Genomic DNA, 26,882 nt, shown 5'->3' on the forward strand with positions numbered 1-26,882 from the left:
TCGGTCAATATAGGGCTGAGCTCAAGTGTTTGAAAGCCCTGATAAATGTGCCCCAGATTTAATAACAGCAATTATGGCAATTATTTCATTGGCTTGAAACAAAAGCTGCTGTGGTAAAAGCTGCTGTGATACATTTTGTTGTAGGAATAGTCAAAATCATAATTATGTTGCTTTTTAATTCCAGGCTATGGTACAGGAACTGGGGTGACCAACGGACAAGGAACTAAACCCAAAAGTAAGTCGACATTGGAGGTTTGTTTAGGTTGCATCTTTTAAATGTGCTAGAGCAACAATTGTTTAAGATAATGCTGTTTTTTGTTATAGGTTACGGAATTGGGCCAACCCACCTTCAGAATAGTAAAGGTATTGGAGCACGTGCACCAAATGGAGAAGCTAAAGCAACAAATGGCGGTAAGCATTTACTTTAAAATGTTACACTTTTCCTTTTTTTTACACTTTTCCAAATTTTCACTTTCACACAGTGTTTAAATAAAATTAAAGAAAACTTGTACTATTGTTTGTCTTCATCTGTGCTTGCTCTCTGCACAATTTTACTAAAACATAATTTATGGTGCATGTCTTACAAAATGTCTTCTAATGTGGCCAAAAGTTAGTAGTGTTTTGTTTAAAGCATGTATTCCATTTCTTCTAGCATGTTCTGAATGTTGTGATTTGTGTCAGTGATCTTCATATGTGGTTAATATAATTGAACAACTGCAGTGAAATATGAAAATGTTTGGATTTGAGACACATTTTTATTCCAGTAGTTCTGGTTGTAAATGATACATTGTCTACATCACATTTTCAGCAGCTTCACAACTGTTTCTTATTAGGCAAGTGTGTTGGTTTTCATTGTTACTGAATGCGCAAGAGGACTATTAACATGTGGTCTTGATTCCTAATTTTGCATTTATATTCATGGTGTCTGTTTCTGATGTTTGACAACAATCAAAAATGTGTGACTGTCCAAAGAAATGTGTCGCTTAAATTAATAACCCTAAATAAGTTGGGAGTTCACACTATACTAAAAAGTTGGTATTGTGCTTGTGTTTAAATTCTTAAGCAACAATAGAGCAGTTCTGCATTTCAGATTTCTAGCATGTCTTCCTTTTCTGCATGTACTGTGTGTCTATCGTGGTTTGCTTTGTTCGGTTTTTATTCCCTTGTTCATAATATCCCCTACATTATCTTGTAGAGAAACAATAATACTGCATGTTTCACTAGTTTCACTGAAAAGTCAGCTTACAGTTGAGACAAAGTTAGTGTGTTTTGGTTCCCAGGTTACGACATGCCAAATGAATTCGGCCTACCAAATGGATATGGCTTGCCAAATGGGCAGTTTACAAAAGGTGTTTTTGCACCGAATAGAAAGGGTCCTAAAGGGGATGTTCGTTCTCCTGAAGCACCAAGCATTGCACCAGTTCCCGATACAGTGCCTATAGGACCAGAGCTAATAAAGGGTGTTGCTCCAGCTCCAAATGTGCCACAAGGAAAGGCATACCCCAAACTGGCACCGTTACAACAAGGAAATACATACTCAAAGCCAGCACCAGAACCAGGACAGTTTCCTCAAGGACAGTTGTACCCTCAGCCAGAACCAGTTTTAATTCCACAAGTAAAGTTGTTCCCTAAGCCAGAGCCAGCACAAGAACAAGCACAAGAGCCAGTACCAGTTTCAAACAGAAAGACATACTCAAAGCCAGCCCCTGAACCAGCACAGTTTCCACAAGGACAGATGTACCCTCAGCCAGAACCAGTCCTAATTCCACGGGGGAAGTTGTACCCTAAGCCAGAGCTAGCAAAACAGCCAGCACCAGTTCCACAAGGAAAGACATACCCCAAGCCAGCACCAGTTCTACAAGGAAAAACATACCCAAAGCCATCACAAGTGCCAGCACCTATCACTCCACAAGGAAAGCCATGCCCCCAAAAAGTAATAGAACCTGCACAGGTTCCACAAGGGAAAGCATACCCCAAGCCAGCATCTGAACTAGCACCTGTGGTTTCACAATGGAAGCCATACCCAAAGCCAGCACCAAAGCCAGTGACACCAGCACTACAACAAGGAAAGACACCCAATGTGCCAAATAAGGGTAAAACTTATTTTTTTCTTTGCATGTCCATGAGATATTGTGCCGTATCAATGGCGTACATAGACAGTAGCCTAAGACATGTAAAACAGTTGGTGGAGCCTTACATCTTTTTATGCAAGAGCTCCAATACATTTGATTTTATTTAGGCTGGGGCTGCGGATCTAGATTTTGATCCATAACCTTTATAAAAACAGAATTACTCCTGCTAGAATGAGAAGCCTCTGTGTGTGTGGATCACATTATGTGCATTCATTTATTTTCCAAACGCTTTTTATGGTGTTTACTGGTTTCAGCTCATCCTCCCTAACTTTTCTTACTTTCTGTATTTTCTTCTGTTATGAATAGCTCTGTATGCATTGAAGGTATAAACTTCCCCTGGTGTCATTTTGAATGCACTAGCCTCTAAGGGGTCTGTAAAACGAAGTTTCAGTATTCAATTTATATCAGATTAATTCAATGCTACCGATCTCCCATAGTACAGTGACTGACTAGTGACCATAATGTTCTGTGGCCAGTTGTCTGGCTGCAGTGCTAGGGTATACAATTAAATAACATGGTCTTTTACATCTTATTTTGCATTATCTGGGTATAGCTTTTTTTCATGTTTTCATATACAGTATCTCACAAAAGTGAGTACACCCCTCACATTTTTGTAAATATTTGAGTATATGTTTTCATATGACAACATTGAAGAAATGACACTTTGCTACAATGTAAAGTAGTGAGTGTACAGCTTGTATAACAGTGTCAATTTGCTGTTCCCTCAAAATAACTCAACACACAGCCATTAATGTCTAAACCGCTGGCAACAAAAGTGAGTACACCCCTAAGTGAAAATGTCCAAATTGGGCCCAATTATGCATTTTCCCTCCCTGGTGTCATGTGACTCATTATTGTTACAAGGTCTCAGGTGTGAATGGGGAGCAGGTGTGTTACATTTGGTGTCATTGCTCTCACACTCCCTCATATTGGTCACTGGAAGTTCAGCATGGCACCTCATGGCAAAGAATTCTCTGAGGATCTGAAAAAAAGAATTGTTGCTCTACCTAAAGATGGCCTAGGCTATAAGAAGAAAACCAAGACCCTTAAAATGAGCTGCAGCACGGTGGCCAAGACCATACAGCGGTTTAACAGGACAGGTTCAACTCAGAACAGGCCTCGACAAGGTCGACCAAAGAAGTTGAGTGCACATGCTCAGCGTTATATCCAGAGGTTGTCTTTGGGAAATAGACATAAGAGTGCTGCCAGCATTGCTGCCGAGGTTGAAGGGGTGGGGGGTCAGCCTGTCAGTGGATATTGATTACTGGAACCTTGTCTTGTGGTCTGATGAGACCAGGATAAACGTATTTGGTTCAGATGGTGTCAAACGTGTGTGGCGGCAACCAGGTGTACAAAGACAAGTGTGTCTTGCCTACAGTAAGGCATGGTGGTGGGAGTGTCATGGTCTGGGGCTGCATGATTGCTGCCGGCACTGGGGAGCTACAGTTCATTGAGTGAACCATGAATGCCAACATGTACTGTGACATACTGAAGCAGAGCATGATCCCCTCCCTTCGGAGACTGGGCTGCAGGAAAGTATTCCAACATGATAACGACCCCAAACACACCTCCAAGATGATCACTGCCTTGCTAAAGAAGCTGAGGTTAAAGGTGATGGACTGGCCAAGCATGTCTCCAGACCTAAACCCTATTGAGCATCTGTGGGGCATCCTCAAATGGAAGGTGGAGGAGCGCAAGGTCTTTAACATCCACCAGCTCTGTGAAGTCGTCATGGGGGAGTGGAAGGGGACTTCAGTGGAAACCTGTGAAGCTCTGGTGAACTCTATGCCCAAGAGGGTTAAGGCAGTGCTGGAAAATGATGGTGACCACACAAAATATTGACACTTTGGGCCCAATTTGGACATTTTCACTTAGGGGTGTACTCACAATTAATTGCTGTGTGTTGTGTTATTTTCAGGGGACAGCAAATTTACACTGTTATACAAGCTGTACACTCACTACTGTACATTGTAGCAAAGTATCATTTCTTTAGTGTTGTCACACAGATATAATCAAATATTTACAAAACTGTGAGGGGTGTACTCACTTTTGTGAGATACTGTATATTTTCTGCTTGTATGGTCAATCTGCATCACTTGTAACTAGCAAGTATGAAAATTGGCCATGTTTGAATGTGTTTTAAGAAAGGTTAATATTCATTATATTGCTGTATTCAAGGATCTGATGGTTTTACCCCCCAAAAAATTACAGAAATTATAGATTTTTCTAAATAAATAAAAGTATTTTTGTGGTTTTTCAGGTGGTGCTGAAGGCTTGGTGCCCAATGGACAAGCGCCCAACTTGCCTTTAGACCAACTTGGTAAATGTACATTTGTTTAAAGGGATTAGCCAAAGGGATATCCTCTTATAAATACATTTCACATTTCCCCCATGACATAAACTTGTGAAAATATCATATAAGTAAATTGTATTTTAAATTTGAACTTGGTGGACCTGAAGTACAATTATCTTGCAAAACATTGTTCTATAAAATATACCCACAAGAGAATAACATTTGAATCAATGTTGAAAGTGTTTTGAACATCCTGGGGTGCCCAATATTTATTTGTGTTGCTTTCTTAGTTTTAATTGTTTTCAGGAATCTTGAGTCAGTCCCCTTATTTATTACTTATAGTCACTTGTTGAGCCCTTCAGACAAAGATCTGTGTATGTGCCTTTTCCATTTTCAACTATGCAATATTTAAAAATTCAGGGTTATAACGGGTTTTGGGTAATCAAGACACCAGGCACAGAGGACAACAAAAGGGTTTAATAATGAAACTGAGGCGGGTAAAAACAATGAAACGGCACCAGGCAGGCAGGTGTGTGCACACACAATAACTTGACAAAGGGCTGACAGAACTGAACACACTAAATTGGGTGCTAATAAGAGCTAACAACAAACAGGTGAAGACAAAAAGGACAGGCTACATTCAAGAACAAAGGAAATTAAAACAGAACAATACAGAACCACACTAGGGGTTGTGTACAGATCATAGAGGTGCTTTTCTATCAGGTGATGTGTAACATTTTAACTAATCAGTCAAATTATTTTGATTGTTTACTATATTTCCACTTCATCAGCTTTTTAATATGAATCAAAATGGTGTTATAGTTCTATGTGTCTAAGACTCAGTATCTTTGGCTATACATAATGACTGGATGTCTTTATCTCTCTTGTCACGTTTGTGAAGCTTTAATGCATGTGCTATTTAATGCATTGGCTGGCTGTGTTTATTATCTATTCAGGTAAACTCCATAATATACTTGGGTTGAAATAACATGCCCAAATGTGGCATTTCATTGCATGCAAGGATTTGCATGAAAAAAAGATTTTGTGAATATGTGTAAATCTGTTGACATTTTTATTAGCATGTTTTACATTGTCTTGTTTAGTTTAGTGATTTTTGTCTTTGGGTAAAAACTACAATGCCTCATTTTGGCATACATTTTGAGCTGAATAGTAACTGTAGCTTAATGAAAGCAAGTCATACCTTTGCATATACCATGCAGTGAAATTGAGACATTAGTGCAAGGGTCCAAGATATTGGTGTGGCTTTTACCTCCACTCTGTATGTTGTTAGTGGTTTGATTTCAGTGAGATGTGGGACAACATTTTATATTTTGCCCTGCATATTTGTGCTTTGACATTTTTACTTTTTTCATTCCAGACATTGTTTGGTGATTTCACATGGAATTATAAATTTCATGGAAATAACTCAAACTACACTGAACAAAAATTAATGCAACATGTCAGTTGTTATTCCCGTTTTCATGAGCTGACATAAAAGATCCCAGATATTTCCATACACACAAAATATAATTTCTATCTTTTGTGCACAAATTTGATTACATCCCTGTTATTAGGCATGTCTCCTTTGTCACGATAATCTACCCTCCTGACTTGTGACTCATCAAGGAGCTGATTAACCAGCGTAATCTTTGCACAGGTGCACCTTGTGCTTGAAACAGAAGAAGGCCATTCTACCGTATAGCAAAATGTGCAGTGTAGTCACCCAATGCCATGATTCTCAAGATTAGAGGGAGCATGCATTTGGCATTCTGACTACAGGGATGTCCCACAGAGTTATTAAGAGATGCTTTCAACATTATCTCAGGGGATTTGGCAGTACATCCAATTGGCCTGAAAACTGCAGATCTCATGTAACCACGCCAGCTCAAGACCTCCACATCTGGTTTATCTGCAAGACTGTCTGAGACAAGCCACATAGACAGCTGATGAAACTGTTGGTTTGCAGAACTGAAACATTTCCGAAAAACTTTTACTGTCTTGTGAGGAACTGTCTCAGAAGCTTATCTGCATGCTCATTGTACTCCCCCAGTACTTGACCTGATTGCAGTTTGGGGTCATAACTGACTCTAGTGGGCAAATTGTCTACTTTGATGTCTCTGGCACCAGAGAAATGTGCTCGTCACCAATGAATCCCAGCTTTAACAGTACTGCAGATGGAAGACAGTCTTGGTATGCAGACAGTGTGTGGGTGAGCTGTTTTTCAGATTTCAACTGAGTGCCTCATTGTGGAGGTGGAGTTTTGGTATGGGCAGGCAAAAGCTATGGACATCGAACACAATTGGATTTTCTTGATGACAATTGTAATGCACAGAGACAATGTGATGAGGTCCTGAGGCCAATATTGTGTTATTCATCTGCTGCCATAACCTCAAATTTCAGCAGGATAATGCACAGTGCTGTGTCACAAAGATCTGTAAACAATTCCTGGAAGCTGAAAATGTCCCAGCTCTTCCTTGACTGCCATACTCACCTGACACATCATTCAATGAGCATGTTTTCAACGCTCAAGGTGTTCCAACCAATATCCTTTGCAAATCTATTGAAGAGGAGTGGGACGAAAGGCCCTAATGAAGAGCTTTAGCTTTATTTTAAAGGACTCATGTCCTCATAAGAACTGCAAAATTGCTTGATGTTGCATTTGTATTTATTCATTGTAGGTGGCCGTTGTTGATGGCATGCTTGTTCACGTTTCAAACTAAAATGACCAGTAGCTGTAAATGGTGATGATCTTGTGGCCCTTAGGTTATGTCACTGGAAGTGAGGTGCCTGAGAAAAAAAATGGCGGACCAAGCATATCTCCAGGTGATAGGGACATAGTCCGTGAACGTAACGGACTCACTGTTACAAAATATGTAGCAGCATTTTTACCTGAAACAATGGCAGCTAAAAACACTGGTCCCATTGTCACTGAAGATACCCTGACTAAAGCCTCGCCAGTACTACCATCAGATGAAGTAAGCCTTGGAAGTAAGCCTGCATTTGTGCCTGAAGAATCAGCAGCAGTGTCTGAGGTGCTGGAATCTGACATTGGGAATCCACCTGGTAAACTAAAACTTGATTTGATTTGTTAGGGTGTCATGTAAACACAGCGCATGTTCATAAACAATCACTGTTTATTCGAATTGATAACTACACCTTTCTCACACCTGAGTAGAGCATGTGTATGTACATTTCATGTCCTCTGTTTGTATTGTTAAGAAGTTCCTTTTGTGTTTGGCAACTGATATGATAATGTATGGCTCTGTTAGGGTTGATATTGTCACATACTTAAGTTATTTTTTGTTGCCATGCTCATTTCATGTTTCTGTTGCATGCTTTCTTGTGGTATTGGCTTGTCGCCAAAAAATCTGTCATTTAATTGCACTTCTTGTATATTGGTCTGTTTAAAATTCTGCTGGTAAATTTTGCATCCAATGTCATTTGGTGTGAATGTGTTGTTGACTTGCAAAATCTGGGATGAGTCTCCCAACATAACCTAAAGTTTGTATAGGAACAAGAGGATGTCCTTTTTAGGTCAGTCTTGCCAGTCTTGCTACACTGGTAACCTTGTGACCCCTGGTAGATGGTGAAGAAGCTGTCTAAATTACAATGAAAAGGGAGCTAAATCAGCCAAAACTAGTATGCATCAGTTACTAGTAATACCTAGTCAAATAAACAGCAAAAATACGCAGTGATGTAGATACTGTACTGTTTATCTAGAGCTATTTCTTATTGGTGTGCATTGGTGTGCTTCCTTATGTCTACTTCAGACAGATCTTCATTAATTTACTTGGATAAATGGCTGAATGGGTGAAAATACCCAGTAATGGTGAACTAACAGTATTATGTTTCATTCACAGGCAGTCTCAGTGGTATTCATGAAAAATAATGTGCCATGATCATCTCAATCAAAATCTCTTTAATGTGCATGTTGTTTTTACTTTAAGTCATTGTTTTTGCACTAATGTTGTTGCTTGACCTGGCATGGTTACAACTGTTGACATGCCTGTTATATTATAGTGAATGATGACTGTTACTCTAAATGCAACACCTCTCATTGACTTATGCTACTTCTTCCCTAGATTGTTGAAGATTTATGATATGTCCAACTTGGCTGACCTATTCTCATTGAGAAATTTCTAGTATTAAATCTAACTTGATGACATAGATACTATACTCCATGTTAAGTAGTTTTTAATGGTGTATGACATTTGGAAAACAATTAACACCTTTCTGATTTCACACCTTCATGTCATTTTAGATTATGGTCCAGGAGCTGGTATCCCCAGAGGCCAAGGTGTTAAACCCAATGGTACCTTATTCCTAAGTAACATACATATTTCTGCATTCTAACAATAAGGTCTTCCAAACATTTAGCTTTGATCTGCGTGATTGTTAGGTTACGGTGCCGGAGCCGGTTTGAGTGGAGGTGCTGCCGCCAAAGGATATGGTGGAAACCCCAATGGTAAAATGTTACCTGTTGCTCATAGCAATCTTTGTAGCTATTTTCAATTATTTTAAAATGCATTTTAATGTTAAACATTTTTGTTAACGTTTAATAGGGTATGGTGCTGGAGCCACTGCACAAAACAGACATGGAGCCAAACCTAATGGTAAATTTACTCTGCGTTGTCTGTCTTTGTTTTTAGGCCAAAACAAAATGCTTGGCGTTTAATGGTGGCACCAGGTTTTATAGTGAAGTTACAATAAAGGTTATCTTTATTTGGGTTTTGTTGATTTTAAAAGTTTGTGAACGTTTTTAAGTTAGGCCCACAGCTTTTATCATACATTCTTGTGCTTACTATCAATGAGGCCTTAAGCTTTCAGTTAATGTTTTTAAGGTTACGGTGCAGGAGCTGGTGTTTCAAAGGGCAGTGGAGTCCCCAATGGCTTCAGTGCTAAACCCAATGGTAAATCACAATTGGTTTGAAAAATTCACATGTGGAGCATGAAATAAAAAACAACGTTTCCTAAATATAGGTAATTTAATGTTCACATTTCATTCTGTGATTTTTGGTCACCTCAAAAAATCAGTTATAATGCGTGGGAGTTGGCTTTATTTGTACACAGGATTTTATGTCTTTTGTGATTTTACTTGCACTAAAAATTACTTGCAGAAGTAATTAAACCAAAGATATTCACACTTATATATATAATTTACACTGTGCATTTATTTTTGTTATAGGCTATGGTGCTGGGGCAAATGGGGGAGGGGCAAAGGCACCCAAACCAGGTAAATCAGTTATATACCCTGAAACCTTTATGTGTCTGGCAGTGTGATTATAATTGGTGTTCTCTATAAAATATAGTTGTGATGTGATCCACAGGTTATGGTGCTGGAGCAGGAGTCTATAATCCAGTTGCTGTTGGCTATGGAAATGGATATGGAGCAGGTAGTAATACTCATTCAAATTTTGAACCGCAAGAAAGTGTAACAGTAGATCATAATAAGCCAAGGAATGTGTTATATCCATTTATGAAACACAACATTAATTTGTTGGAAAATGATTTCAGTTGGACATCCTTTTGCAGGAAAATCCAAACAACATGAAGGTGAGTGGCCTACCCAGCTTGCACACAACATTTTCAAAAGAGAGCATGGTTATGGCATGGTTGCACTAGAATTATTTTGCACCCTACCTTCCCACACCTTAGGAATGTTAAAGAATAGTTAGGTTTGAAACATAAAGGAACACATAGACTACAAATCAAAGGTTTTAGAACAACCCCCACATATACAGTGGGGAGAACAAGTATTTGATACACTGCCGAGTTTGCAGGTTTTCCCACTTACAAAGCATGTAGAAATCTGTCATTTTTATCATAGGTACTCTTCAACTGTGAGTGACAGAATCTAAAACAAGTGTGTGGACAGGTGTCTTTTATACAGGTAACGAGTTCAAACAGGTGCAGTTAATACAGGTAATGAGTGGAGAACAGGAGGGCTTCTTAAAGAAAAACTATTCCGGTGAGAGACGGAATTCTTACTGGTTTGTAGGTGATCAAATACTTATGTCATGCAATAAAATGCAAATTAATTATTTAAACATCATACAAAGTGATTTTCTGAATTTTTGTTTTAGATTCCGTCTCTCACAGTTGAAGTGTACCTATGATAAACATTACAGACCTCTACATGCTTTGTAAGTAGGAAAACCTGCAAAATCGGCAGTGTTTCAAATACCCTCCCCACTGTATATATTGTATCTCACAAAAGTGAGTACATCCCTCAAATCTTTTCATGTGACAACACTGAAGAAATGACACTTTGCTACAATGTAAAGTAGTGAGTGTACAGCCTGTATAACAGTGTCGACCTGCACAAGGCTGGGATTGGCTACAGGACAATAGGCAAGCAGCTTGGTGAGAAGGCAACAACTGTTGGCGCAATTATTAGAAAATGGAAGAAGTTCAAGATGACGGTCAATCTCCCTCGGTCTGGGGCTCCATGAAAGATCTCACCTTGTGGGGCATCAGTGATCATGAGGAAGGTGAGGGATCAGCCCAGAACTACACGGCAGGACCTGGTCAATGACCTGAAGAGAGCTGGGACCACAGTCTCCAAGAAAACCATTAGTAACACACTACGCCGTCATGGATTAAAATCCTGCAGCGTACGCAAGTTCCCCCTGCTCAAGCCAGCGCATGTTCAGGCCCGTCTGAAGTTTGCCAATGACCATCTGGATGATCCAGAGGAGGAATGGGAGAAGGTCATGTGGTCTGATGAGACAAAAATAGAGCTTTTTGGACTAAACTCCACTCACCGTGTTTGGAGGAAGAAGAAGGATGAGTACAACCCCAAGAACACCATCCCAACGGTGAAGCATGGAGGTGGAAACATAATTCTTTGGGGATGCTTTTCTGCAAAGGGGACAGGACGACTGCACCGTATTCAGGGGAGGATGGATGGGGCCATGTATCTCGAGATCTTGGCCAACAACTTCCTTCCCTCAGTGAGACCATTGAAGATGGGTTGTGGCTGGGTCTTCCAGCATGACAACGACCCAAAACACACAGCCAGGGCAACTAAGGAGTGGCTCCGTAAGAAGCATCTCATGGTCCTGGAGTGGCCTAGCCAGTCTCCAGACCTGAACCCAATAGAAAATATTTGGAGGGAGCTGAAAGTCCGTATTGCCCAGCGACAGCCCCGAAACCTGAAGGATCTGGAGAAGGTCTGTATGGAGGAGTGGGCCAAAATCCCTGCTGCACTGAGTGCAAACCTATTCAAGAACTACAGGAAACATATGTTCTCTGTAATTGCGAACAAAGGTTTCTGTACCAAAGTTCTGCTTTTCTGATGTTTCAAATACTTATGTCATGCAATAAAATGCAAATTAATTACTTAATAATCATACAATGTGATTTTATGGATTTTTGTTTTAGATTCTGTCACTCACAGTTGAAGAGTACCTATGATATGAATATGAATTACAGACTTCAACATGCTTTGTAAGTGGGAAAACCTTCAAAATCAGCAGTGTATCAAATACCTGTTCTCCCCACTGTATACAGTGAGGTAAAAAAGTATTTGATCCCCTGGTGATTTTGTATGTTTGCCCACTGGTAAAGAAATTATCATTCCATAATTTTAATGCTAGGGTTTATTTGAACAGTGAGAGACAGAATAACAAAAAAATCCAGAAACACGCATTTCAAAAATTTTATAAATTGATTTGCCTTTTAATAAGTATTTGACCCCTCTGCAAAACATGACTTAGTACTTGGTGGCAAAACCTTTGATGTCAATCACAGAGGTCAGACGTTTCTTGTAGTTGGCCACCAGGTTTGCACACATCTCAGGAGGGATTTTGTCCCACTCCTCTTTGCAGATCTTCTCCAAGTCATTAAGGTTTAGAGGCTGACGTTTGGCAACTCGAACCTTCAGCTCCCTCCACTGATTTTCTATGGGATTAAGGTCTGGAGACTGGGTAGGCCACTCCAGGAGTGGCTCAAGAAGCAGGCACAGACAATCAGATTTGTGTAATGAAGGGAAATACAGGCTACCGACAGGCTACAGAGCCTGACATAAGGACTATAACACTTAAAAAAGGCACAAAGACCTAAAATCTCTAATTAGAACTAATAAATAGCACAAGGGAAAAAGCTTAAACATCAATGAATTGCTATAAAGGCAAAAAGTGAGGCCTTGAAGAAGACTAAACAAGGTACAGGAATAAGCAACACCAGTAACACAACTGGCTACAAAGTAATGTTGCCTGTAGTGTAACATAAACCGATGCATTATAAAGCAAACAAAGGACAATCAGGTGTGTGTAATAGTCTAGAGATTAACAGAATTATGTTGGGCTGGGAATGTCCAGGGAACTGAGTAGAGATGGGGAATTGTGTGTGACAGGGGATTGGGGAATTGGAGTGTTGAACGGAGAATGTCCAGGAATCCAAATTAAACAAGGCATTTGGAGTTGACAGGAATGATATGGTCAAAAGGCTGGGGAGTTGACAGGAATGATATGGTCAAAAGGCTGGGGAGTTGACAGGAATGATATGGTCAAAAGGCTGGGGAGTTGACAGGAATGATATGGTCAAAAGGCTGGGGAGTTGACAGGAATAATATGGTCAAAAGGCTGGGGAGTTGACTGGAATGATATGGTCAAAAGGCTGGGGAGTTGACAGGAATGATATGGTCAAAAGGCTGGGGAGTTGACAGGAATGATATGGTCAAAAGGCTGGGGAGTTGACAGGAATGATATGGTCAAAAGGCTGGGGAGTTGACAGGAATGATATGGTCAAAAGGCTGGGGAGTTGACAGGAATGATATGGTCAAAAGGCTGGGGAGTTGACAGGAATAATATGGTCAAAAGGCTGGGGAGTTGACTGGAATGATATGGTCAAAAGGCTGGGGAGTTGACAGGAATGATATGGTCAAAAGGCTGGGGAGTTGACAGGAATGATATGGTCAAAAGGCTGGGGAGTTGACAGGAATGATATGGTCAAAAGGCTGGGGAGTTGACAGGAATAATATGGTCAAAAGGCTGGGGAGTTGGTTCTCTGAGGCCGGCGGTGGGATCCAGGTGTGACAATACAGTGGGTATAGAAAGTCACCACCTCGTTTCAAAATGTTCACCTTTTGGTGACTTACAGGCTTTGTTTACTTCTTTATGTACCTGTAAACTGTATTTCTTTGATAAATTTTTTTCTCTTGAGGACTTTATGTTTTGAAGGTGTGCCAATAATGGCTTGCTACTATTATCCTCCAAAGTCTGTGTTTAACTGACCACTTTAAAGTTTAGTGTAATCTTTGCAATGCAGCCCATTACACTAGTTGGTTAGCTGATCAGCTAGCTCACATGCTTTCTTTTGTAGCTTTGTAATTTGGGAAATAACTGCAAATAAACACCTATAATGCCTATAAACACCTGTAAACACCTATAGTTTACATTTTAGTAACCTTAAATATGAGGTTTTTATAGAAAGTGTGCCGCAATTTTAAAATGATTCATTTGATATGGATGAAAATACCCCCAAATAAGCTCAAAGCTATTGTATAATTTGTGCTGGAAAACAGAGCAAAAAATCTGTCCAAATACTTTTGGTATACGCTGTTTACAGTTATCTTTTTAATTAGTTTTATGATATTTTACCTTGCCTGACTCCTAGGTTATGGTAATGGCAATGGGCAGGGTGTCTACCCAGGAGCTGCTTATGGAAATGGCTATGGCACACCTACGAATGGAAATGGCTATGGCACACCTGCGAATGGAAATGGCTATGGCACACCTGCGAATGGAAATGGCTATGGCACACCTGCGAATGGAAATGGCTATGGCACACCTGCGAATGGAAATGGCTATGGCACACCTGCGAATGGAAATGGCTATGGCACACCTGTGAATGGAAATGGCTATGGCACACCTGCGAATGGTAAGTTTAGTCCTGCTGCAAGTTTGAATATTTCTCTAAGGATTTTGAGGGATCCAGGCTGTGCCCAAATTAGGTACTATCCTATTCCAACTAATCACAAACGTTACCTCATTTTAGACATCCTACTGAGCACAACCCCAATGTACACTACATACGATCTGTAATCATGATACTTTCTGTTATTCAAGACATCAGTGAGAAAGGAGGGATGGGGCAAGTTTCACTAGAATATGTATTTCTCAACATTTGTCCAAGCTTGTAATTTTTTTTCCCATTAGTGCCCCTTCCAAACAAACTGTGCATGACAGCATTAAATTGATCAGAATGGGTCAGGAGAATACACATTTATTAAAATCCAAATGAACTGCATTACCCTCCTTTTTGCTTTGTACAGGTGGTTCTGGACCTTATAATGGAGCTCCAATCATTCCTGCTGGACTAGATGGTAAGATTACACCCATATCTACTCTATACATTGCTGGGTGGTTGTGCATTTACACCCATTAACCTTAGCTGAAATGTGTACCTCCTCTTGGCAGGAACAATTCAGTTTCAACCTCAACCCGCTGGCCTAGGTACGGAAAATCAAGTAGAATGTATTTGGTGGTCAGTTATGTTTGGAAAGCGGTTTGGTCAGTTGGTTTTACAAAAAAAATATAATGTTTGATAATATATGATACTATTGCATTTGTACATTGAAATTCACTCCTTTGAACTGTCTGTCACAGGATTGAGTGGGTCGTATGGTGGTCAGCCACTCAGTACGGGCCAAGAGGCAAAATCTTATACAAAATATGGTAAGTTCCTTACAGTGGGGCAGAGGGGGATGAAACTTCACTGAGGAAAACCTTTGAAAAGGGAAGATCAGTGTATAACTGATACTAACTGGCTTTGTTGCACAGAGTTTTCTCTCATCCACCTAATGATGAACTCTGAATTTGTGTAATTGTGTCTTTGGCTAATAGCAGTAAAATGTCATTTATGACAATATGCCCTCTCTCGCTTCCTGCCATCATGTGTTCTCTTGCTTTGAATCAGGCATTGGGGGGTTGCATTTTGGTGGTCAACCCCTCGGGTTGGAGACTGATGTTGCAAGCAAATATGGTAGGTGCATATTATATACAATATATGCCCGCTGCGTCTGTATTTTATTAAACCTTTTTTTAGTTAGCAATGTATGCCTGCGGCCCAGCAAACAAGGCCCTGCATCCATCCCACATTTACTGCTGCAGCATGGGTTTGGACCAGGCCTACTGCTCTTTCAGCAGAAACTTTTTTCTTTAAACCTTCTATACACGTCTGGATAACTGCATATGTCCATATGATGTATGGATTTTTGTTGATTGCTGTCATGTACAGTGTGTAAAATACAATGGAAAATTCTTCCATCTAAGATAATTGTTTAAAGCTGGGCATATATTTTTTATTAGTTTTATTTACTTGTAAAAATGCTGTATAACAACACATCACATACAAATAAACATTAACACAATGAAAAGTAACAAACATTTTCTGTGTTTGTCTAAACGGTAGTTATTTTCTTATCAGATGGCTGAAGAAAGTCAAAAAATCCAGAAATCCAGTGAAGTGCTCAGCATCTGTCAGCTGGTCCTGAAGTCATCTTAAAACAGCTTAGAATCTGTTCATGTCTGAAGGCAACAAGAATGAATGCTGATAGAGACATCTTGCTGTACCTTTGGGAAAACAACTTAATGGCAAAAACATTATCTTTCAACAAGATAATTTCCCGTGTACACATGATTAAGACCTACTGAAAACACAAGATGCTTTTGTTACTTCTCAATATATTAATGTGTTTTTGTTTTTACTTCAATGTTCTGTAGTGTTTGTTTTTTTAACGAATGAACATTGATCTGATTAATTGCTATAATTTGAATGCATACTGTATTTCTCCCCATATATTTACTCATGCACTTTTGCATTTGTTGTGTATGTATATGTAATCCATGTCTGAAATAATAGAGCAGAGCTTTCATTTATTTGCTGTTTTCTCACAGATCCTTACTATATTTACAACAAAATGCTTGTTACTCTTCTCACTGTGGATTGATGTATGTACTGCATGTATCTCTGCAAGTATACTTGTAATGTACAAGCATTTATGTCAATGTGTTTTAATTAGTTCTCTCTGAAACTTTGGGTGTCAAATGCTCTCAGGAAAAAGTGGAAGTCCCTATGGATCGGACAATAGCAAGTCAGCTGGTCAATATGGTAAGTGCATTACATTGACTCACAGAAAGTCTCTGTCACCATTCAAACTTTTCATTTATTTCACTGCACAAATGCCGTAAATTTCTTTCAAAAACAAAAATGTTTTATATACATTGTTAGTGCTTAACAGTTAAACAACTTGTTTAAAATGCTGAGCATTTAAAAAAATGAATATAATATAATGACTAATTAAAACATTTTTATTTTAAATAATCATTAAGATATTAACTAAATAACCCTCAGTAGATAGTAAAGAAATAAATATTTTTAAACTGACAACAAACACGACAGACAAAATAAGGGCGTAAAAAATTTACTGACACCAGAAGCAAATATGTTTTACTGTAAAGACTCATCAAAACAAAAACATTGAGAAAAAAAACCTTATAATCAGCACATATTTTTATGCAATATCTTATGCAATGTATTAAAAGTCATGTTTAATTCAGACCTATTTGTAAAGAACTATCATGCCTAAATTACATGTAACAAATTAATGCACAGACTTATTTCAGGCCACTTGGATCTAAAAAATCTCCTCTTTGTTGATGCTGGTTAGCCTACAAGTAATTTCCCTGAATGGTGTGATGCAGTGTACTTTCTTTCAACCCAGGATACGGTGCACCCTATGCGGGACAACCGCTTGGCCAAATGGAGGATCCTGGAAAATCAGCTGGCAAATATGGTAAACACCTCTTTCAATTTTCCTTAGTAAGTTTTGGATATTTTTTACTGCCAATATTGAATAGACTATCTTATTAGATGGAGGATATTTTCAGTTCCAGCAATGTGTATGTATTGAATTCATTAAAGATAATGTAGAAGTGCATACTTCAATACAAGGACCCGGAAAATTGGTTAACACCACATTCTGCACATGCAGCCTACTTAGGATTCGAGTTACAGATTTAATTCCCTTGCTTCAAGTCCTCTCCCTCCTCTTGTTTAGGCTATGGAGAGATGCCAACTAACCCTCAGCCAATTGGACTTGGTCCACATGCCGGCAAATCGACTGCAAAATATGGTACGGCTGTGTTTGGCTTTTACTTTACATGCATTTTTGTAGCTATTATCTCTATTGTCTGATGAAGAAACGAATCTCCTCAATTAAAATGTTTTCTTTTAACTAACATAAAATTAGCAAACCTTGTCTTACATTCTAAGTTTTTCCGAAGCATGCTGCATATTGTGCACATTTCTTTCAGCTATGCCGCCTTAATCTAAGCAAGAGGTTTGCTTTTAGTGCATGGTGGTGCATTCTCAATTAAAAATATGTATTTTAACTAACATAAAATTATCCAACCTATTCTTACATTCTGAGCCTTGTGTTTTTCCTAAGCATGCTGCATATTGTGCCATTTCTTTTCAGCTATGCCACCTTAGTCTAAGAAAGAGGTTTGCTTATAATGCATGGTGGGGCATTCTCACTCACATGTTGCTTGCTTGGTTGGGTTGTTTTTTTACTGGACAAGGTGTGTTGCCTTTTGTGTCCCAAACCCTAGGACTCAGCCCTGATGCTGGAAAATCTTTAGGCAAATATGGTGAGTCTCAGCATTTTTATTTCATTGAAGTGTTTTGCATAATTGGGAAATGTTTTGAAAAAACAGCTTTATTTTGGAAAAATCCATGTAGCTATGTTTGTTTGGCATCATCTGCCTTTTTCACCAGCATTGTTTTTTCTGTGGTTGTCATGTCAGGGGGTGGTGCACCCGAACCTTTTGGCTTAGGGGGTGAAAAGCAGAAATCTGCGGACAAATATAGTGAGATACTCTTGGTCTCCCATCTATTGTTTGAAAATGATTATTCCTCCCATTTAATAATTCTTCTTTTTTTAAATAGCTGCAATATCTACTTTATATATCCTATACTTGTCCAATACTCTAGAACTCACCTTTGAAGGTTTCTCTCCTCAGGTAATCTTGGTCAATACGAGCCACACCTCCTTGAACCAGGCATGGTTGGCAGATCCACTGGACAATATGGTAGCCACATCTTTTCTTTATAGCCACTATTTCCGCTGTATGTTGCTGATATGTTCAGAAAGTGTCTTATGGACAGAAGCATTACCAACAGAGACGATGCTTAGTTATCTGACACAATTTGACATCTATTCCTCCTGCCTCTTGCCCTGTAAAATAAATCCTCTGACTTTCTCTTTTCTCTGTCTTTAGAAAATGTTCTGCCTTATGAACCCCTATCCCTCAATCCAGTGACAGCTGGAAAGCCATACGGTAGTGGTAAGTATGTACTGTAGTGGTGTTGGGACTTATCTCTTTTTTGTTATAATAACTGTCAATTTACTTCTGTATTCATTAATTTGGTCTTTCACAATTAACCAGTCATTATTAAAGATACATAGTACAGCTGTGATTTATTGTCATATATCTCTAGTGCTTTCCCAGATCTGTTTGTGCAGTCCTGCCTACTTGAAAGGAGTTAGTTGTTATGTTCTGCATTGACAACAACCATAGGTGTGGGACTGGGCTAACTCCTGCTTCTCCAATTCTTATTCTCTCCTGTTTCTTGACGTCTCAGAAAATGGACAATTACCACCAGCCCAAACTGTAGGCCGTGAAGGAGAAGGCAAATCTTCTGGCAAATATGGTACGAATTGTCTTGACATAGACTTAATTCAGTTTCACATTGTTTCTTATGTCCAAATGTATTTAAATGTTTTGTTTTGGGTCTACCAATGTGTTTCTGGATGCCAATATGCTCTCTACATTCCAGGCCGGGGTTATTTAAATGGACAAGTACAAGCTGAAGGTAACGAGAGAGTCTAGTTTTCCAGATCCTACAGTTCATATTTATACAACTAAAAAACAACAACGCAACTTCCAACACACAAGGGCCTGCTGTATAAAGAAAACAAACTCATGAATCATGTGAAACAACAATACAACCACCATCTTCTAAACTTTTATTCATCCATCACTACCTCTGGGATTCTGAGACCGCTGAATGTCTTTTCAAAATCAACACTTCCCTGCATATTATGCAAGGAGTGCATATTTCACCAATCATTTAAAATTTTCACAAAAAACAGTCAAAAGATTCATAACTATCGCCCTCGCTACAGCTTACAATATCAACCAGTCCTTTCACCTTGCAAAGAATTTTCACCAAGCAACATGGCAAGAATCTTTTTTGAGATAAATAGGACAAAATAACTGCATATTGCGAAACGACATAAAAAAATTGCATCAAGCATTAGAACCCAGTAATACATAATCATAAAAAACTGAAGAATCCTATTTTCATATATTAGGGAAATATAATTTTTTTATCAATATAATCAGTTTTCTATTTACACACATCTCATTAATTTATTGTTTTATTATTTGTGTGTCTTTGTCTGAGTGCTTGTAACACTGTGTGTCAAATTATGTTGTCAGTCTGGCTTGGGCTTGTTTTGTCTCGTTTATCTGTGTATTCATCCTGATTGTGCTTATTGGAGCTTTTGCATCTCAATGTGCTTTTAAAATCCCTCCCTGTCTTGCTTCTTTCTCCCCTTGTTATATCTCTCTCCTTTCCCGCCTGGTCATCTACCCCCCCCCGCCCCCCCCCCGCTTTCCTCAGTGGTCTCTTTCCCCACTGCAACCACTTCCTTGCCCTCCATCTCCCATGCCCCAGTCCCCTTGTTTGTGCCTGTAGTGTCTTCTTTCCCCTCCGAGGCCCCATCTGCGGCAGATTCGGAGGTCCCAGCTGAGCCTGCGGGCACCGCCGCCCTGTCTGTCGTCCAAACACAAGCGCCTCCACTTGGGTCTGATGCAACGCTGCCACAGACATCCCATCAGATACACATTCAGCAGCACCTCAAGCTGCACATTCACCCTCAGGGTAAATCATGGAGAGGTAAACTATGCAGGCTAGGTAGACTACTAGCTAAGATCATTGGGCCAGTAACCTAAATCACAGAGCCATCAAGGTAAAAGAAAATAAATCTGTTCTACTTCCCTTGAGCAAAGCAGGTAAATTGAATTGCTCTATGCTGGCCATTAATAATTGTTGATCCCCTGGCTGGGACCCCAGTAGCATGCAACAGAAAGAGTTGGATATGGAAAAAAATATCTACAGTGCTGCTTGAAAGTATGTGAACACATGAATGGTCATTATGTTTGTATAAAATATTAAAATAAAATCATTGTATCTTTATCTAAACCCAAAGAACTCAGACAATTGATGATTGCATGATTTCCTCTAAACCAACATGTGGAATTGGTAACTAAAACCCGGTTATGTCTGATAAAAAAGATTAAATAAAGATTTTAGGGTAAACACAAAAATGTATTATAATTGCACAAGGGGTTCAAATATTTCAAGCAGCACTGTATACTTATATACAGTTTGGTCCGGAAATAATTGGACACTGACAAGTTTTTTTATTTTGGCTGTTTACCTAAATATATTCAGGTTACAGTTAAATAATATATATGGGCTTAAAGTGCAGACTTCCAGTTTTAATTTGAGGGTATTAAATTGGAGGACAGGTTTAGGAATTACAGCTCTTTAATATATAGCCCTCTCTTTTTCAATGGATCAAAAGTAATTGGACTATTGACTCAAAGGCTGTTTCGTGGACAGTTGTGGGCTATTCCTTCATACTTTTTTCATCAATTATGCAAATCATTCATAAGCCTTAGGAATAGAAAGGCCAGATTAGACTTTTTTTTAAAAGATTAAACATTTAAAAAAGCCATCCCGGTTCTGGAACAGCATTTTTGGACAGATGAAACTAAGATCAACTTGTACCAGAATGATGGGAAGAATATGGTATGGAGAAGGCTTGGAACAGCTCATGATTCGAAGCAAACCACATAATCTGTAAAACACAGTGGAGGCAGTGTGATGGCATAGGCATGCATGGCTTCCAGTGGCACTGGGTCACTAGTGAATATTGATGATGTGACAGAAGACAGTAGCAGCCAGATGAATTCTGAAGTGTATAGGGATTTATAGTCTGCTCAGATTCCGCCAAATTCGGCGAAGTTCATTGGACATCGCTTCACTTAACAGATGGACAATGACTCAAAACATACTGCGAAAGCAACCCAGGAATATGTTAAGGCGAAGAAGTGGAATATTCTGCAATGGCAGAGTCAATCACCCAATCTCAACTCGATCAAGCATGCATTTCACTGGCTGAAGACAAAACCTGAGGCAGAAAGACCCAAGAACAAACAAGAACTGAAGACAGGTGCAATAAAGGTCTGGCAAAGTATTACAAAGGAGGAAACCCAGCGATTGTTGATGTCTATATGTTTCAGATTTCAAGCAGTTATTACCTGCAAAGGATTCTTGACAAAGCATTAAAAAGGAAAATGTTATTTATGATAGTGTTAATTTGTCCAATTACATTTGAGATTCTGAAATAAGGGGACTGTGTATGAAGATGGTTGCAATTCCTAAACGTTTTTGTTCAACCCCTTGATTTAAAGCTGAAAATCTGCATTTCACTTGCATCTCGGTTGTTTCATTTCAAATTTATTGTGGTGGTGTACAGAGCCAAATTTTTGAAAATTGTGTCAGTGTCCAAATATTTCCGGACCTAACTGTATACCGCATAATAATATGCAAGCATATACAGTAGGGAGAACAAGTATTTGACACAAAACATACTGCAATAAAATGTTAATTAATTATTTAAAAATCATACAATGTGATTTTCTGGATTTTTTGATTCCGTCACTCACAGTTGAAGGGTACCTATGATACTAATTACAAACCTCTACATGCTTTGTAAGTAGGAAAACCTGCAAAATCGGCAGTGTATCAAATACAGTTCTCCCCACTGTATGTATGTATGTATGTATGTGTATATGTATATATATGTATATGTATATATATGTATGTGTATGTATATGTAGCCACCCTTTACCTTAATGACAACTCTGCCCACTCTTGGCATTCTCTCAACTAGCTTCATGAGGAAGTCACGTGGAATGCTTTCTACTTGTTGACTCCTTTTCCTTCATGGAGTATCTCTGAAGAATGCTGCGGTAGCCATCCTGGTTGAGTATGCCTTGAATTCAAAATAAATCATTGACAGTGTCACTAGCAAAGTACATCCACACAATCACATCTCCTCCTCCATGCTTCATGGTGGCAATTACACATGCAGTCATTATCCTTTCACCCTCTGTGTCTCACAAAGACACAGTGGTTGGAACCAAAAATCTGAAATTTGGAATCATCAGACCGAAGGACAGATTTTCAACAGTCTATTGTCCATTTTTCTTGTCTCTTGGCCCAAGCAAGTCTCTTTTTATTGTTGCCCTTCTTTAGTGGTTTATTTGCAGCAATTCCACCATTTGACTCACACAGTCTCCTCTGAGCAGTTGATTTTGATACAACTCTGTGAAGCATTCATTTGTAACTCTAAATAACTCTGCTGCCGAGGTAACTCAGTCTTCCATTCCTGTAGTGGTCCTCATGAGAGCCAGTTTCATCATACCGCTTGATGGATTTTGGGACTGCACTCCAGATTGATAGATATTCAGGTCTTAAAGTAATGATGGATGTTTTTCTTTACTCATTTGAGCTGTTCTTTCTATAATATGGACTACTACAGTACAGACATCATTATATTCCAACCCGACCTGGTCACAACGCCACTGATTGGTTCAAACGCATTAAGAAATTCCACAAATATCCTTTTAACAAGACACCTCTGTTAATTGAAATGCATTTCATGTGACTACCTCATGAAGATGGTTGCGGGAATGCAAAAAGTGCACAAAGCGGTAATCAAGGCAAAGGGTCGCCACTTGGAAGAATCTACAATATAAAATATATTTTGATCTGTTCAACACTTTTTGGTATCTACATGATTCCACATGTTTTATTTCATAGTCCAAACTTTTGACTGGTATTGTGTATATATAATATGTTCAGAATATACAAATAGTTAAAATAGACACTAGCCTCTATTGATAACGGTGAGTAATAACCAAACTCTCTTTGTACAGGTATTGTATATTAATTAGGTTGTGTGGGTGCAGTTTAAAAAAAATTATACATCTGCTGGCCTCTTATGCTTATAGCTCTTGCTTTGTGCCATGCTTTGCTGCCCAAAAACACACCTGTTTTGAATTTCTTACATTACAACCTGTGTAATTAGTCATATAACATCTAGGAATAACAACAATGTAGACATTTAGTCAAGTTATAGGTGAACCTTATGTAAAAGCCATTTAATACATGGACCACAAGGACTTATTGGAAGGCCGTTATTCCTTATATGGAATACTAAAGGGCACAATCATCAGTATCTTCTCTTGGGTACATTAGTTGTGAAAGTAGGCACAATTAAATTACTTTGTTCATTTTTTTCAGGAGGTGACAAGGAGAAGAAATATGAATTAACAGGATTCTTAGGCAATGGTAGACACCAAGGTAAAATATTAAAAGCAGACAAAACTTGTGTTGTCTAGAGTCTAGATGATCCTATACAGGAGCAGGCAACTAGACTCAGCTGCAGACCAATTTCTGACAGACAGAAATGTTAGGAGGCTGAAACATAATAATTTGTATTCTGCACGTTGATCACTAATTTTAATGTTACACTTAATTACATTGATAGACATATTACTTACTGTAGTTTTCTGTGGGATAATGTAGGAATAGATCTTCTAAATATATAATTTTGCATTTTAAAACACTGATTTATTTATTGTCTTTTTACCGAACACTAAAATGTCTGTCTTGGCAAAGGGAGGGTATACAAAGGACTAAATGAAGGGCTGCCAGTAAATTGTGGCAAACATGTTTTGGAATATAATAATGATTTCTTGATGAATAATTATTTTTCAATGAAAAATGTTCACTCAATTAAAGGTTATTTTCTATTTTTTGTGTAAGATCAAGCTGATGAACAATAATGAGATTTTAACACAGCAGGCTTAATTTAACTAGGGTGCCAATCATTTTGGAAACCCCAGGTAGAGACTTCAAAATCTTGGACTGTATAAATATTGTGTTGACTTTCACCCCTTTCTTTCTCTTAGGTTGACCTGGGCGACATTGAGGATTTTATTGAATTTTTTCCTACTAGATTTTGTTTTACATTCCTGTTGTTTCTTTTATAAAGCCCTTTATACCTCAGCAGTTGTCACCAAGTTCTTATAAACAACCTAAAACTCCAAAGAGCAAGCAACAGCAAGAAATGCAGTTTGTGGTTTTTATACAGTTTATATACAGTGTGTTTTTCAATTATTTGTGTAATGGATCCTTAGTTTTTGTTATTATTATTCATATCTACCCTGATACCAAACCAGTCCGGCCTGACATATTTAATGCCTTGTCTGTAATATGAGTAGAACTAAGAAACCTTTAAAAGTTCCTTGTTTGTTTATACTTTTGTCTAGCTTATTTCATTATTTTATTTAAATTCCTAACCTGTCATAAATGCGCTTACTGGTCAAGATGCATCATGCTTTGATAGTATTCCCGCTACAAATTTGAAATGTTGATTGAATCAGTCAGTTTTCTTCTGCGTGTTGTCCACTGCATAGTTTTGTAAACTCAGACTAATTTATTTAGCATATCAAATGTTTTTTTTACTACCTGTGGCAGTCAACTGTCAATTTTTTTAACAGTTTTGACATAATAAAAACAGACTGGAAATACAATCAGTGTCAACTTTAATAACGCATGTTATCACTTCTATTTCATCTTTCAAGACATTGTAATTTCTTGCAAACTAAATGGTATGTAATAAATAGGCAACAGTGAGTTCATAGGAAAGGCCTGTGTAGAGCGTTAGGGTGGCAGGGAGCTGTAACGTCTGGCAGCTGCAGGACAGACGCAGATGTGGTCAAAAAAACGGTCTTTCATCCAACATTTTCTTAACATACAAGTCTCTTGCAATGCAGAACAGAAAACAGGGATTTCACATAAAACAATGATCAACAAAGACACAGGCAACTTGGGAAATGAAATAAGGATGTGACAAGGGGGAAACGAGACACAGGTGGCAAGACTAAACTGGACACGAGAAAGCCATAAACACAAGGGATTTAAACAGAGCACAGAACCATAACAACTAGAACATGAACACCCTGAACATAGAAGGCCGTCCCTGACTGTTACAGTAGCCTGGCAGGTAGAGCATCTAACCCGTAACTGAGAGGTTGCAGGAACAGTAAAAAAAACACAATTTGTTCTGTTCTTGAGCAAGACTGTAAAACTAAATTTCTCCTGTACGTTGCTCCTGATAGGAGCCTTCTAAATGACCAAAAAAATGATCTTTACAGCATCTTAGCTCTAACCACTACTCGTGTTAGTCCTGATTAGTCAACGAAACTATATTACTCTAGTACTAGAGCAAGAGCATTTGAATATACACTCACCTAAAGGATTATTAGGAACATCTGTTCAATTTCTCATTAATGCAATTATCTAATCAACCAATCACATGGCAGTTGCTTCAATGCATTTAGGGGTGTGTCCTGGTCAAGACAATCTCCTGCACTCCAAACTGAATGTCAGAATGGGAAAGAAAGGTGATTTAAGCAATTTTGAGCGTGGCATGGTTGTTGGTGCCAGACGGGCCGGTCTGGGTATTTCATAATCTGCTCAGTTACTGGGATTTTCACACACAACCATTTCTAGGGTTTACAAAGAATGGTGTGAAAAGGGAAAAACATCCAGTATGCTGCAGTCCTGTGGGCAAAAATGCCTTGTTGATGCAAGAGGTCAGAGGAGAATGGGCCGACTGGTTCAAGCTGATAGAAGAGCAACTTTGACTGAAATAACCACTCATTACAACCGAGGTATGCAGCACAGCATTTGTGAAGTCACAACACGCACAACCTTGAGGCGGATGGGCTACAACAGCAGAAGACGCCACCGGGTACCACTCATCTCCACTACAAATAGGAAAAATAGGCTACAATTTGCACGAGCTCACCAAAATTGGACAGTTGAAGACTGGAAGAATGTTGCCTGGTCTGATGAGTCTCGATTTCTGTTGAGACATTCAGATGGTTTCAGAATTTGGCGTAAACAGAATGAGAACATGGATCCATCATGCCTTGTTACCACTGTGCAGGCTGGTGGTGGTGGTGTAATGGTGTGGGAGATGTTTTCTTGGCACACTTTCGGCCCCTTAGTGCCAATTGGGCATCGTTTAAATGCCACGGCCTACCTGAACATTGTTTCTGATCATGTCAATCCCTTTATGACCACCATGTACCCATCCTCTGATGGCTACTTCCAGCAGGATAATGCACCATGTCACAAATCTTGAATCATTTCAAATTGGTTTCTTGAACATGACAATGAGTTCACTGTACTGAAATGGCCCCCACAGTCACCAGATCTCAACCCAATAGAGCATCTTT

General features: G+C 38.9%; 1 protein-coding gene across 11 annotated transcripts in view; it reads left to right on the forward strand.

The window, feature by feature from the left end:
• Positions 1-25,169, forward strand: part of cmn (calymmin) — a 41,975-nt gene extending 16,806 nt beyond the window's left edge. Inside the window, exons 16-44 of one of the 11 annotated variants that reach the window (XM_029119686.2) lie at positions 185-235; positions 325-411; positions 1,281-2,093; positions 4,393-4,452; positions 7,189-7,488; positions 8,687-8,737; positions 8,825-8,890; positions 8,988-9,038; positions 9,267-9,335; positions 9,611-9,658; positions 9,753-9,818; positions 9,940-9,978; positions 14,044-14,307; positions 14,702-14,752; positions 14,847-14,882; positions 15,036-15,104; positions 15,346-15,411; positions 16,486-16,539; positions 17,153-17,224; positions 17,489-17,563; positions 18,042-18,080; positions 18,237-18,299; positions 18,453-18,521; positions 18,711-18,776; positions 19,075-19,143; positions 19,270-19,305; positions 20,119-20,394; positions 23,875-23,934; positions 24,546-25,169. In XM_029119686.2, the coding sequence (XP_028975519.2) occupies positions 185-235; positions 325-411; positions 1,281-2,093; positions 4,393-4,452; positions 7,189-7,488; positions 8,687-8,737; positions 8,825-8,890; positions 8,988-9,038; positions 9,267-9,335; positions 9,611-9,658; positions 9,753-9,818; positions 9,940-9,978; positions 14,044-14,307; positions 14,702-14,752; positions 14,847-14,882; positions 15,036-15,104; positions 15,346-15,411; positions 16,486-16,539; positions 17,153-17,224; positions 17,489-17,563; positions 18,042-18,080; positions 18,237-18,299; positions 18,453-18,521; positions 18,711-18,776; positions 19,075-19,143; positions 19,270-19,305; positions 20,119-20,394; positions 23,875-23,934; positions 24,546-24,550 (3,071 nt within the window). In that variant the 3' untranslated portion in view covers positions 24,551-25,169. The remainder of the gene's footprint in view (positions 1-184; positions 236-324; positions 412-1,280; positions 2,094-4,392; positions 4,453-7,188; positions 7,489-8,686; positions 8,738-8,824; positions 8,891-8,987; positions 9,039-9,266; positions 9,336-9,610; positions 9,659-9,752; positions 9,819-9,939; positions 9,979-14,043; positions 14,308-14,701; positions 14,753-14,846; positions 14,883-15,035; positions 15,105-15,345; positions 15,412-16,485; positions 16,540-17,152; positions 17,225-17,488; positions 17,564-18,041; positions 18,081-18,236; positions 18,300-18,452; positions 18,522-18,710; positions 18,777-19,074; positions 19,144-19,269; positions 19,306-20,118; positions 20,395-23,874; positions 23,935-24,545) is intronic. The other 10 variants (XM_029119687.2, XM_029119688.2, XM_029119693.2 and 7 more) reach the window with 10 other exon arrangements.
• Positions 25,170-26,882: the final 1,713 nt, after the last annotated feature.

The sequence above is a fragment of the Esox lucius genome, chromosome 5 (assembly GCF_011004845.1).
Source record: "Esox lucius isolate fEsoLuc1 chromosome 5, fEsoLuc1.pri, whole genome shotgun sequence".
Classification (NCBI taxonomy): domain Eukaryota; kingdom Metazoa; phylum Chordata; class Actinopteri; order Esociformes; family Esocidae; genus Esox; species Esox lucius.